The sequence below is a fragment of the Marmota monax genome, unplaced genomic scaffold, assembly GCF_021218885.2.
Source record: "Marmota monax isolate L192 unplaced genomic scaffold, Marmota_monax_Labrador192_F-V1.1 WCK01_AAM20220418_F8-fsc00030, whole genome shotgun sequence".
NCBI lineage: Eukaryota > Metazoa > Chordata > Mammalia > Rodentia > Sciuridae > Marmota > Marmota monax.
The window spans coordinates 938,584-952,468 of NW_026691988.1; the positions used below are offsets into that span (position 1 = coordinate 938,584).

The following is a 13,885-nucleotide window of genomic DNA, read 5'->3' on the forward strand; positions in this document are numbered from 1 at the left end:
CTTATCTGCAAAATCCAAGGGTAATACTTAACTGTCCCCTCATCTAGGATGTCTTCCCAAATTCTTGCAGAGCCAGTTTCTCCCTCAGTCTTTTCTCAGCACTTTGCTCCTTACTGAGCTGTAATAATTTTCAATATTTCCATTTTGCAAACTGGACTGAAGCTCCTTTAGGTTTTGCAAAGGCTAAACAGAACCCAATGTAGTACCTGGCATACCCTAAGTTTTTTACCATATTTCCTGTTTTTAATGTTGAAGAGTAAAGCCTTGTCAGTTGATATATCTGCTTTTGTTTATGTAAGATTAAGCTTCATGTTAAAGTTCATCATAAACATTTTTAAAGACATAATGATTAATTAAATTGGATCTTACACTAAATTTTTTTGAAAAAGCTGCAGTCTAGTAATTTGTAACAAAGCTTTCCCTTCAAAATATATCCCTTAAAATTAGTATATTGGGCTTCAGATAAGACTTGGGAGGCTTTCTGATCAGCCAGAATTACAGTGTGTAAATAAGGAACAACTTTGAAACCACTGCCCAGCAGCTGGAGGGCTCAGCGGGAGCACTGGAGTAAAAAAACACTTTTGTTTCCCAGGGGCAAAAGGTTAGAGCCAAACACAATAGTACAACAGAAACAACAAAATGAGAAAAAATGTTTACAGGATTTATCTTGCCTCTTTGGGAAAGAAAATAAAATATTACAAGCCTTCAATCGAAGTGGCACCATGCCGTCATGCAATCCAAAAGCATTTTAAAATCTGCCCATGATGTTTTTTCTAGTAAACATTTCCGAAAGAGCCTGCAACTTGATTTATGTGCATGAAAGGGAATTAGAGTATACCTCCCTACATCTTACAATTCACGTTAAAACGTCATAATGCCCTCAAAGTATGTGGGGGAAAAGCAACCATTGAATTCCTATCTTTCTGACTTCCCTAACAGGCCAAATTGTGAAATCTTTGCTACTCTCAGAAAAAAGGAATCTCAGTTCTCAATGTCTGAAAATGTGTCCTTTTTCTAGTGCAACCGGATAAAGAAAATATTTTAAAAAAATTAAACTTTTCTTCCTTTCTTTATGTTTTATTACATAACAACTCAGGGCAGTCTAAAAGAATATGTGTGGGTGAGTGGAGATATATATATATATATATATATATATACACATACACACACACACATACACACACACGTGGCAATACACATACATACATATTCACACATATACATGCACACATACATGTGTATTCATATGTATCCAGAGAAGAGAAAGTTAGCAGGAAAGAATTTCAAAAATAATAAAGCTTATCAATAAGGGAAGCTAAGGTGAAAAGAATAGAGAACCTATAATATGGAAATGCGCCTTAGAATCCAGTTGTTTGGAACCAAAATGGGTAATTTTAACTGATTTAAGTTTTTCAACAAATGCACACACACATATGATTACATTCATACCTTAAACTGTAATATAAATGGAAGTTATTTTGAAAACTAAGAATATTCAGCCATGAGTTTTGAAGATGGCGGCGAGGGGAGTGCATTACCCCCGTGTGCTGCTTCACTGTGTGGGAGTGTGACAAGTCAGGACGGCTGAAGGATATCTTGTTGGGAATTTCCAGCAATAGTGGGGTGCGCCGGAACCTGGAGGAAGGATTTCCATCGCATGAGGATCGGCTACGGGGACTCAAACGCGAGAGGTTTGTCGCACGGAGGGTAAAACTGCTTATTCAGCGAATCGCCCCGCGGCTGGAGTCTGCAAGGCGCGCTGGGATAGAGACGCAGGGTTACAGCTCTGCAGTTTCTGCCAGACGCGCAAGCACCGCACTCAGGGCGGAATTCTGGGTTCGAGACGGGGAAGGAAGCGGTCCATCTCGGTTCTCCACACCGGTCAGACCACAGAGGAGGCCAGCAGCCACCATGTTGGTAAACTGACGTCACCACACCTGTTTTTGACTGACCGCAGCTCATTCAGCCATAGAACAGGTAATTTCAGGCTGCAATTCGCCTGCGGCTTGCAGACAGATTGCTAGGGTTCAGCGCCTGGGGGCTTCTTAAAATCTGATCTTATCGGAGTGAACACGGAGCGCGGGGCGGCCGAGTCCCGGCTCCCGGAGCCGTCCCGGAACCGCCCTGGCTCCGGGCTGCGGAGCCTGCGGAGGCTGCTTCTTGGACCCTGCTAATATCAGAGCAAACACGAAACACCAAGAGGCCGAGTTCCGGCTCCCGGAACTGAGCCCGCGGGGACTGCTTCTTGGAGCTTACACTTATAGGAGCTTACACCGAGCACAGAGCGGCCGAGTTCCAGCTCCCGGAACCGTCCCGGAACCGCCCTGGCTCAGGGCTGCGGAGCCCGCGGAGGCTGCTTCTTGGACCCTGCTACTATCAGAGCATACACCAAACACTAGGCGGCCGAATTCCGGCTCCCGGAACTGAGCCCGCGGGGGCTGCTTCTTGGAGCCTACACTTATAGGAGCTTACACCGAGCACGGGGCGGCCGAGTTCCGGCTCCCGGAACTTCCCTGGACCGGGGCTGGGAGCCCGCGGAAACTGTGTCTCGGTCCGGGTCCTGCTGAGGGCAGGTCAGGACTCACCCATTGCTTGGGTTGCCTGGCAAGGGGAACGAAATGCTGCCATTCGCATAGGATACCAACATGGCAGAGATCTGATGTCAGCAGAAAGCGGTGGAGGAGAGATCTTCATCAATACCAGCGGTGACATAAGCAGTTGGTCTCCTGGTAAGGGGGGTGAGGCTCAGTCACCCGAGTCTCCTCAATTTGTCCTCGAGCCAGAGGGAAGGAGCCGGGCCACCGCCAGCCCCCGGAGCAGGCCCAGCGGCTCGCCAGCGTGGTGACCGCGTGACCCCAATTGGAGAGGGGGCGGAGCGGAGCCGCCACCCACACCCGCCAGGTGGGCAGACCCACGACCCAGTAGTACATGGGCGTGGTAGGAGGGGCAGGGCAGAGCCGCCCTTCGCGCTTGCAAGGTAAACAGACCTGTGACAGCCTGGCGGGTCAGGCCCAGTGGCCTGCCAGTGTGGTACACACGTCACCCCAACTCGAGTAGGGGCAGAGCAGATCCTTATCCCACGCCCGGATCAGGCCCTGCCGGTGTGGTGGTCACGTGACCCCAATTGGAGTGGGGGTGGAGCGGAACCGCCACCCGTGCCCGCAGGGTGAGCAGACCAGTGATCAACCTGCAGATCAGGCCCAGGGGTCCGCAGGCGTGGTAGGAGGGGCAGGGCAGATCCGCCGCCCGCGCCTTCAAGGTAGGCAGACCTACAACAGACCTGCGGATCAGGCCCAGGAGCCTGCCGGCGGGGTACAAATACCACCCTAATTGGAGTAGTGACAGAGCAGAGTCGCCTCCCTTGCCAGGAACAGACCCAGCATCCTGCAGGCGGGGTAGTCACGACACCCCAATTGGAGTAGGGGCAAAGCAGAGCCTCCACTCGTGCCCGAAAGGTGGGCAGATCTGCGACCGACCAGCAGGACAGGCCCAGTGGCCTGCTGGTACGACAGACACGTCACCCCAATTGGAGTAGGGGCAGAACAGAGCCGCCACCAGCTCCCAGAACAGGCCCAGTGACCTGCCGGCGTGGTAGCCACGACACCCCAATTGGAATAAGGAGAGAGCAGAGCCGCCGCCCGCACCTGCAGGAAAGATACGCAAGCAGTATGAAAAGACAAGGAAAGAAAGGACCACAAGCAATGCAGGTCAACGCAACTTTAGAAGAGGTAACAGCTGCAGCAGATGGAATGTCAGATAAAGAATTCAGGATATACATGCTTCAGATGATCTGGAGTATCAAGGAAGACATTAAACAGCAAAATCAGACAATGAAAGATCACTTCGACAACGAATTACGCAAACAAATCCAGGAAGCAAAGGATCAACTATACAGGGAGATAGAGGTTATAAAAAACAAGCAATCAGAAATCCTAGAAATGCAGGAAGCAATAAACCAACTTAAAAACTCAATGGAGAATACTACCAACAGAGTAGAACACTTAGAAGATAGAACATCAGACAATGAAGACAAAGTATTTCAACTGGAAAAGAACATAGACAGCTCAGCAAGACTGTTAAGAAACCATGAGCAGAACATCCAAGAAATATGGGATAACATTAAGAGACCAAACTTAAGAGTCATTGGGATACAGGAAGGTACAGAGCTCCAAACCAAAGGAATGAGCAGTCTATTCCATGAAATAATACAAGAAAACTTCCCAGACTTGAAGAATGAGACAGAATCCCAAATCCTAGAAGCCTACAGGACGCCGAATGTGCAAAATCATAAGAGATCCACACCTAGACACATTATAATGAAGATGCCCAACATACAGAATAAGGAGAGAATTTTAAAAGCTACAAGAGAAAGGAAGCAGATTACATTTAGGGGCAAGCCAATCAGGATAACAGCTGATCTTTCAACACAGACTCTGAAAGCTAGAAGATCCTGGAATAACATATTTCAAACACTGAAAGATAATGGGTTCCAACCAAGAATTGTGTATCCAGCGAAATTAAGCTTCAGGATGGAGAATGAAATTAAAACCTTCCACGATAAACAAAAGTTTAAAGAATTCGCAGCTAGAAAACCATCTCTTCAAAACATCCTAGCCAAAGTATTACAGGAAGAGGAAATGGAAAATAACAATGAAAACCAACAGTGGGAGGTAGGACAGTAAAGGGGGGGGGGAAACAATCAAAGAGGAAAACAAACAATGTTTAGTAACAGAAATAAACAAATATGGCTGGAAGAACAACCCATATCTCAATAATAACCCTAAATGTTAATGGCTTAAACTCACCAATTAAGAGACACAGGCTAGTAGAATGGATCACAAAACAAGACCCAACAATATGCTGCCTACAGGAGACGCATTTGATAGGAAAAGACATACATAGGCTGAAGGTGAAAGGTTGGGAAAAATCATATCACTCATATGGACTTCGGAAACAAGCAGGCGTGTCCATACTCATATCAAATAAAATAGATTTCAAGCCAAAGTTAATCAAAAGAGATAAAGAGGGACACTACATACTGCTTAAGGGAACCATACACCAACAAGACATAACAATCATAAATATTTATGCCCCAAACAATGGTGCAGCTATGTTCGTCAAACAAACTCTTCTCAAGTTCAAGAGTCTAATAGACCACCACACCATAATCATGGGAGACTTCAACACACCTCTCTCGCCACTGGACAGATCTTCCAAACAAAAGTTGAATAAGGAAACTATAGAACTCAATAACACTATTAATAACCTAGACCTAATTGACATATATAGAGTATACCACCCAACATCAAGCAGTTACACTTTTTTCTCAGCAGCACATGGATCCTTCTCAAAAATAGATCATATATTATGTCACAGGGCAACTCTTAGACAATATAAAGGAGTAGAGATATTACCATGCATCTTATCTGATCATAATGGAATGAAACTGAAAATCAACGATAAAAGAAGGAAGGAAAAAGCATACATCAATTGGAGAATGAACAATAGGTTACTGAATGATCAATGGGTTATAGAAGACATCAAGGAGGAAATTAAAAAATTCTTAGAGATAAATGAAAACACAGACACAACATATCGGAATCTATGGGACACATTAAAAGCAGTTCTAAGAGGAAAATTCATTGCTTGGAGTTCATTCCTTAAAAAAAGAAAAAACCAACAAATAAATGATCTCATACTTCATCTCAAAATCCTTGAAAAAGAAGAGCAAAACAACAGCAAAAGAAGTAGAAGGCAAGAAATAATTAAAATCAGAGCTGAAATTAATGAAATCGAAACAAAAGAAACAATTGAAAAAATTGACAAAACTAAAAGTTGGTTCTTTGAAAAAATAAACAAAATCGACAGACCCTTAGCGATGCTAGTGAAGAGAAGAAGAGAGAGAACTCAAATTACTAGCATACGGGATGAAAAAGGCAATATCACAACAGACACTTCAGAAATACAGAAGATAATCAAAAACTATTTTGAATCCTTATACTCCAATAAATTAGAAGATAGTGAAGGCATAGATAAATTTCTTAAGTCATATGATCTGCCCAGATTGAGTCAGGAGGATATAGAAAACCTAAACAGACCAATATCAATTGAGGAGATAGAAGAAACCATCAAAAGACTACCAACTAAGAAAAGCCCAGGTCCCGATGGGTATACAGCAGAATTTTACAAAACCTTTAAAGAAGAACTAATACCAATACTTTTCAAGCTACTTCAGGAAATAGAAAAGGAGGGAGAACTTCCAAATTCATTCTATGAGGCCAACATCACCCTGATACCTAAACCAGACAAAGACACTTCAAAGAAAGAAAACTACAGACCAATATCTCTAATGAACCTAGATGCAAAAATCCTCAATAAAATTCTGGCGAATCGGATACAAAAACATATAAAAAAAATTGTACACCATGATCAAGTAGGATTCATCCCTGGGATGCAAGGCTGGTTCAATATACGGAAATCAATAAATGTTATTCACCACATCAATAGACTTAAAAATAAGAACCATATGATCATCTCGATAGATGCGGAAAAAGCATTTGACAAAGTACAGCATCCCTTTATGTTCAAAACTCTAGAAAAACTAGGGATAACAGGAACATACCTCAATATTGTAAAAGCAATCTATGCTAAGCCTCAGGCTAGCATTATTCTGAATGGAGAAAAACTGAAGGCATTCCCTCTAAAATCTGGAACAAGACAGGGATGCCCTCTCTCTCCACTTCTCTTCAACATAGTTCTCGAAACACTGGCCAGAGCAATTAGACAGACGAAAGAAATTAAAGGCATCAAAATAGGAAAAGAAGAAATTAAATTATCACTATTTGCAGATGATATGATTCTATATCTAGCAGACCCAAAAGGCTCTACAAAGAAACTATTAGAGCTAATAAATGAATTCAGCAAAGTGGCAGGATTTAAAATCAACACGCATAAATCAAAGGCATTCCTGTATATCAGCGACAAATCCTCTGAAATGGAAATGAGGACAACCACTCCATTCAAAATATCTTCAAAAAAAATAAAATACTTGGGAATCAACCTAACAAAAGAGGTGAAAGACTTATACAATGAAAACTACAGAACCCTAAAGAGAGAAATAGAAGAAGATCTTAGAAGATGGAAAAATATACCCTGTTCATGGATAGGCAGAACTAACATCATCAAAATGGCGATATTACCAAAAGTTCTCTATAGGTTTAATGCAATGCCAATCAAAATCCCAATGGCATTTCTTGTAGAAATAGAGAAAGCAATCATGAAATTCATATGGAAAAATAAAAGACCCAGAATAGCAAAAACAATGCTAAGCAAGAAGTGTGAATCAGGCGGTATAGCGATACCAGACTTCAAACTATACTACAGAGCAATAGTAACAAAAACAGCATGGTACTGGTACCAAAACAGGCGTGTGGACCAATGGTATAGAATAGAGGACACAGAAACCAATCCACAAAACTACAACTATCTTATATTTGATAAAGGGGCTAAAAGCATGCAATGGAGGAAGGATAGCATCTTCAACAAATGGTGCTGGGAAAACTGGAAATCCATATGCAACAAAATGAAACTGAATCCCTTTCTCTCGCCATGCACAAAAGTGAATTCAAAATGGATCAAGGAACTTGATATCAAATCAGAGACGCGCCGTCTGATAGAAGAAAAAGTTGGCTACGATATACAGTCAGTGGGGTCGGGCTCCAAATTCCTCAATAGGACACCCATAGCACAAAAGTTAATAACTAGAATCAACAAATGGGACTTACTCAAACTAAGAAGTTTTTTCTCAGCAAAAGAAACAATAAGAGAGGTAAATAGGGAGCCTACATCCTGGGAACAAATCTTTACTCCTCACACTTCAGATAGAGCCCTAATATCCAGAGTATACAAAGAACTCAAAAAATTAGACAATAAGAGAACAAACAACCCAATCAACAAATGGGCCAAGGACCTGAACAGACACTTCACAGAGGAGGACATACAGTCAATCAACAAGTACATGAAAAAATGCTCAACATCTCTAGCTGTCAGAGAAATGCAAATCAAAACCACCCTAAGATACCATCTCACTCCAGTAAGATTGGCAGCCATTAGGAAGTCAAACAACAACAAGTGCTGGCGAGGATGTGGGGAAAAGGGTACACTTGTACATTGCTGGTGGGACTGCAGATTGGTGCAGCCAATTTGGAAAGCAGTATGGAGATTTCTTGGAAAGCTGGGAATGGAGCCACCATTTGACCCAGCTATTCCCCTTCTTGGTCTATTCCCTAAAGACCTAAAAAGAGCATGCTACAGGGACACTGCTACATCGATGTTCATAGCAGCACAGTTCACAATAGCAAGACTGTGGAACCAACCTAGATGCCCTTCAATAGACGAATGGATAAAAAAAATGTGGCATTTATACACAATGGAGTATTACTCTGCATTAAAAAATGACGGAATCATAGAATTTACAGGGAAATGGATGGCATTAGAGCAGATTATGCTAAGTGAAGCTAGCCAATCCCTAAAAAACAAATGCCAAATGTCTTCTTTGATATAAGGAAAGTAACTAAGAACAGAGTAGGGACGAAGAACAGGAGAAGAAGATTAACATTTAACAGGGATGAGAGGTGGGAGGGAAAGGGAGAGAGAAGGTAAATTGCACGGTAATGGAAGGAGACCCTCAGGGTTATACAGTGGAGGGGGTAGAGAGAGAGGAGGGGAGGGGAGGGGAGAGGTGGGGAGGGGGGAGGGTGGATGATGGGAAAGGCAGCGGAGCACAACAGACACTAGTATGGCAATTTGTAAATCAATGGATGTGTAACTGATGTGAATCTGCAATCTGTGTATGGGGTGAAGGTGGGAGTTCATAACCCACTAGAATCAAAGTGTGGAATATGATATGTCAAGAAATTTGTAATGTTTTGAACAACCCACAATAAAAAATTAAAAAAAAAAAAAAAAAAAAAAAAAAAAGAATATTCAGCCATGTTACCAAAACAAAAAAGAATTATGTAAAAAACAAGAAGTATAACCTGCAAATTTTGTTTATAAATCCTCTTGGAGGAAAGGCCCAAGAAACCCCACCTACTCTAATGTTCTATATCTTGGTAAATATTATAGTTCAAACTGGGTATTCAGAAGGCATCTCTCACCCTTCCTTCATTCTTAATACCCACAAACCTACTAGTAAACCTTGTCATTACTACCTCTTTCTGACTAGTCTACTTCTCTCTGGCTCTGCCTTCATCTGGACTAGATTGCTTAGATTACAACAACATCCTCATAATTGGTCTCACCAAGTCTATATGGCCTCTCCAAACCAGTTATCAGATCCCTATAAAAGAAGTATCTGACCATATCTTTCTCCTTCTTTGGCTCCACCATGTCCTTTGAATTGCATTATCACAATCACTCAGAGAGAGCTGCATGGCCTGGCATCTGCCTGAAAGCCTTGGCCCCTCTCAGCCCGGTTCTCCCTCAGTCTCCTCTCCAACATGGTGGGTGAGCTTCTCCAAGTTGCTTCATCACATCCTATCCTCTGCAGTCTTCATGTCTTTACACAGGCTGTGCCCTTTGCCTAGAATATTCTGCCCAGCTTTCTTCATATCAAGAATTCCCGTTCACTCTTTGGTTCTCAGTGACTACAGGCAAGGGCGATCTACCTGAAGATACACTCTCCTGGTTCCCTGTTTTCTTTATAACATTTAAAAATTCATGATAATTTACTTTTCTGCAGTACAGTGAGTTGAACCCAAGAAGGCTCCACCCCCATCTACAACCCCAACACTTTTTTTCCTTTTTGTTTTGTTTCAAGACGGTTTCACCAAGTTGTTCAGGCTAGTCTGGAACTTGTCATCCTCCTGCCTCAGTAGCTGGAATCATATTTGTGAGCTACGAGGCCCAACTAATGATTCCTTATTTACTAATGTAAATAAGTAGCTCACAAATATGATTCCAACTACCCTGAACTGTTTAGCCAAGATAAAAAGTCCATGATGCAAACAATCACATCCACAGTCCGTAAAGCATTACATAGTGAAGGAGTTCAGTACATAAACTGAGGGTGTCCTCCAAAATCTTAGAAGAGGCATTCCAAAAGAGAAGTCTCACCTCAGATTTCAGCAGTGTGATTATTAGAAAAATTATTTTTCTAAATCTTAAGGTAGAAAAGTTCACACAGATAAAGAAGGGAACTAGTACTAAACCCTGTTCAGTATTAAGGTACCAAACAGAGAATTTTAATTAGAAAATATTACCTCTGATTATTGTATATTTCATCCAGGGAATTTATCATGTACAGTTTCCCTACAGTTTTTTTTTTTTTTTCAAAATGCTGTACATAGAGCTTGCATTTAATAAATATCTGTTAATTTACAATTTTTAATATCAAATACTAAGACAAAATGAATTAACTTTAATTTAGGATCTTGGGATTTAAGACAAGGTCCAGATTTCATTCTTATGTGGTACTGCCCTAGAGAATCAAAGCCCATAATCTTTGAAATAATATAACCTCCTTCACTTTGGCTATTAGGTATAACATATATAGCCTTTAAAGTTATTACTATCTTGTAAAATCTACTGTTTTCTAAACAAATAAGTGACTAAACCTTATCAGACTGTTCTTAGATTTATAAAAAGCTTAAAATGCTACAGAAGAAACAATAAACAAATGATGCTGTAATGTGGCATTTTCAGGTATGGCTTTTGAAATTAGTGAACTCTCATTTTATGATACGATTCTTTACAAAGAAGACTAGATTTCCCTCACAAAAATTTATTGAAAAATGTTTATAGTGCTTGGCATCACAGTAAACTAAAGAAGGCTCCATAAACCAAGGTGGTTCCGGAATCAGTAAAATATCATAGACAATGTTGGGGCTTAGAAAATGATACTCCAGAGGCTCAGTAGCAGAGCACTTGCCAAACATGCACAAGGTCCTGATGTGATCCCCAATGCTGTACGAAACAAAAACCAAGTAAATAAAATGGAGTTGTTGGGCAAGGTGGAATATGCCTGTAATTCCAGCAGCTTGGGAGGCTGAGGCAGGAGGATCACAAAGTCAGCCTTAGCAACAGCAAGGTTCTAAGCAACTCAGTAAGACCCTGTCTCTAAATAAAATACAAAATATAGCTGGTGGCCAAGTGCCCCTAAGTTCAATCCCCAGCATCCAAAAAATAAATAAATAAAGTTTTATATAATTTCAATGTGACTAGTGAGAACCAACTAGGCCAACCCTAAATTCATTTGAAAAAGAAAGAAAGAAAGAAAATAATACTCCCTCATATGGCATTTTAGCAGGCTGAATATTTTGAACTGAAGAATATTAACAGACCTCAGAAGCAGCCCCAGAACCAACATCTCTCTGCCCTTCCCTGCCCTTCTGTTTCTCACCCCTTATTCTCTCCCAACATAAGTCACAGAAGCCAGACTTCCTTTTCCCCAAGCTGAGTCACAGAAACTAGAACTCATTTACCCCAAAGCAGACCATAAAGCCTAAAAATATGACTTCTAAACTTCTCTGCCTTTCTATGTAAAAGCTGTCCATAATGAAATTCTCTGACCTACTTTGTCTGATAAGAGATCATAAGACCCCAATTCTACAAAGGGTACCCCCCTACACCCAGGAGGAAGGGATGTCCCAAGGAGTCCAGGAGGAATTCAGACAGAACAGGCCCTTCTGAGTTACCCCTTCAGTCCAGCAGGCACACCATTTTTTTCCAACCATGTGTCTACATACCTATCCATTTTTTTCGTACAATCTAAGCATAAAAATGGACAGCTTTCCTTGAGTCTTTGGGTCTTCGCTTTGAAGACTCTGAGTCACACAAAACTTTGATTAAATAAATTTGCTATGCTTCTCTTTTAATCTGCCTTTTGACACAGGGGTGACAGCTGTGAAGAAAAGTATCACATATTTCCACACCTCCAGGAACAAACACAAGGTTACTTATAAACCCCAAAAGATAACACCTTAATAAGATAGCCAATAACGATGCCAAAACCCTCCCACACACATAATAGCATACGATTAATCACCTGCAAAACTGTCTTACATGACTATATTCTATACCACCAGCAATTAAGTTTTAACCTCAGAGTTACAGAAAAGTATGTGAGCCGGAGCCAATAGCAGAACTCCAATCTTAACAGTAGGGAATAAAGTAATAGTGAACATTCAAGTAAGCTCACTTTTTATATATATTTTACTTATTTTTGTCTGCCATATATTCTGAAAAAAAATAATACAAACTAACAGAAAGAAACGTCTTATTTTGTTTTGAAATGAATACATATAAAATTTTACATTCTAATCAAATAAACATCAAAATGAGGGTTATACACTTATACAACCTTGGCTTTCTTGTTGTGACTGAATTTATCCTATTTTCCTTTTTCCATTTCTTGTCTCTTACTAGTAACGCATCCATATGTTGATGAACCTTGTTCTCTTTGTTTGGATCCAAAGTTTAAGTGATAGCCATTTATCAAAGGCTTGGAGATTTTATTTTATTTTATTTTCTCCTTTCTGTGGGATGTAGCTAACACAGAAACAGCAAAATCTCATAAACTGGAGGTGGAGTGAGGTGATTCTGTGAATCATTTTAAAATCTGAATTGCAGATCATTTTCAATGAATATGTTTTTTATACTTTAAAGTTTTTTGTTTTTTTTCTAATAAGAAGTACTCTATAAAACATTGTTTTTCTCATGAACAGGTAGCATTGCTTTTCCATTAGCATACTGTTCATAACTGAACTGTGAAAAAGTAAAACAATTAGTCATTGTAGCAACTGAAAATAAATTCCCAGAAACTATAGTCATCCCATTTACTTAAAACTGTCTTCCAGCCTGCATATTAAAAAGACAAATCACAGTCTAGCAGCCTCCATTCCAAGCATCCTCACTTCCAAACCATGGCCAGCTTCCCATTTCAAAACAGGTAGCCTTCCTCACCTGTGCTCCTGGGTGCTGAAGGGCTCATACACTGGACATTTGGAAGACATAAAGAGAACTCTCAGTATTGGAAGAATGCTGGCTTTTCCTGCCCACTTAAACTAACCAGCTCCCTTCAACCCATGGGGGAGACATTTACTCAGTTGAATAAACAACACTTGGCAAAGAGCCCTTCCTCTGCCTAATTAGCATCTCAACATCCTCCTCTGCTTTTAGCAAGACTAGGCTAAGGGGCTGCTGGAGAACAGAGGCATCAAAGCTCCTCTGTCCAGAAACTGCCTCTTCCTCTAAATGTTGAGAGCTGTGTCTAGGTATGATAATGTCCATAACTCAAAGTCTTCATGATACATTCTGAATTATGAAGTGATGCCATACTACCATTCAAAATACAAAATGTATCATTACATTCTAAAATTAAGACAGAATAAATATAAATAAACTAAATAAAATCTTGACAAAAGGTATCCAGACAGGACAGATTGGTTTTCTGAGCCTCAAGGATAGAATGAATGGAAGAGAGGTAGGAGACAGTCTGCAGACAAAAAAAAAAAAAAAAAAATGACTTTACTAGCTAGAGGTTGTATGTTTAGTTTTTGTTCCTTTGTTTTTCCATTTTAAGTCTTGATATCTTTTTATTAGTCAGAATTTTTTAGATGGTCTATTCAGTATCACCATGGGCTTTTAAAAACATTTTTCCCCCAATCAAGTTTTCTTCACATAATGTTTTGTTTTAAAATCAAGATGTAGGTTTATTTGAAGACAAATGTGAATAATGAGACTGTACAGGTATATCCAAAGTATGTTTGCCTTCTGTTGTTTTTTCAAGTGTTTTTCAAGCACCAAAATAGGAAAAGTAAATATCAATAAAAACCCTAGCGTCTTTATTCACTACAAAATCTTATCATAAATAAGAAACAAAGAC

At 40.5% G+C, this 13,885-nt stretch overlaps 1 protein-coding gene across 13 annotated transcripts in view; it reads right to left on the reverse strand.

The window, feature by feature from the left end:
- Positions 1–13,885, reverse strand: part of Ptprk (protein tyrosine phosphatase receptor type K) — a 560,796-nt gene that overhangs the window by 527,036 nt on the left and 19,875 nt on the right. Inside the window, exon 1 of one of the 13 annotated variants that reach the window (XM_058581033.1) lies at positions 12,964–13,456. The exons of the other annotated variants lie outside the window; for them this stretch is intronic. Coding sequence (XP_058437016.1) covers positions 12,964–12,991 — 28 coding nt within the window. The 5' untranslated portion in view covers positions 12,992–13,456. Of the gene's footprint in view, positions 1–12,963; positions 13,457–13,885 lie in introns of those variants that run through there. 13 annotated transcript variants of the gene reach the window in all.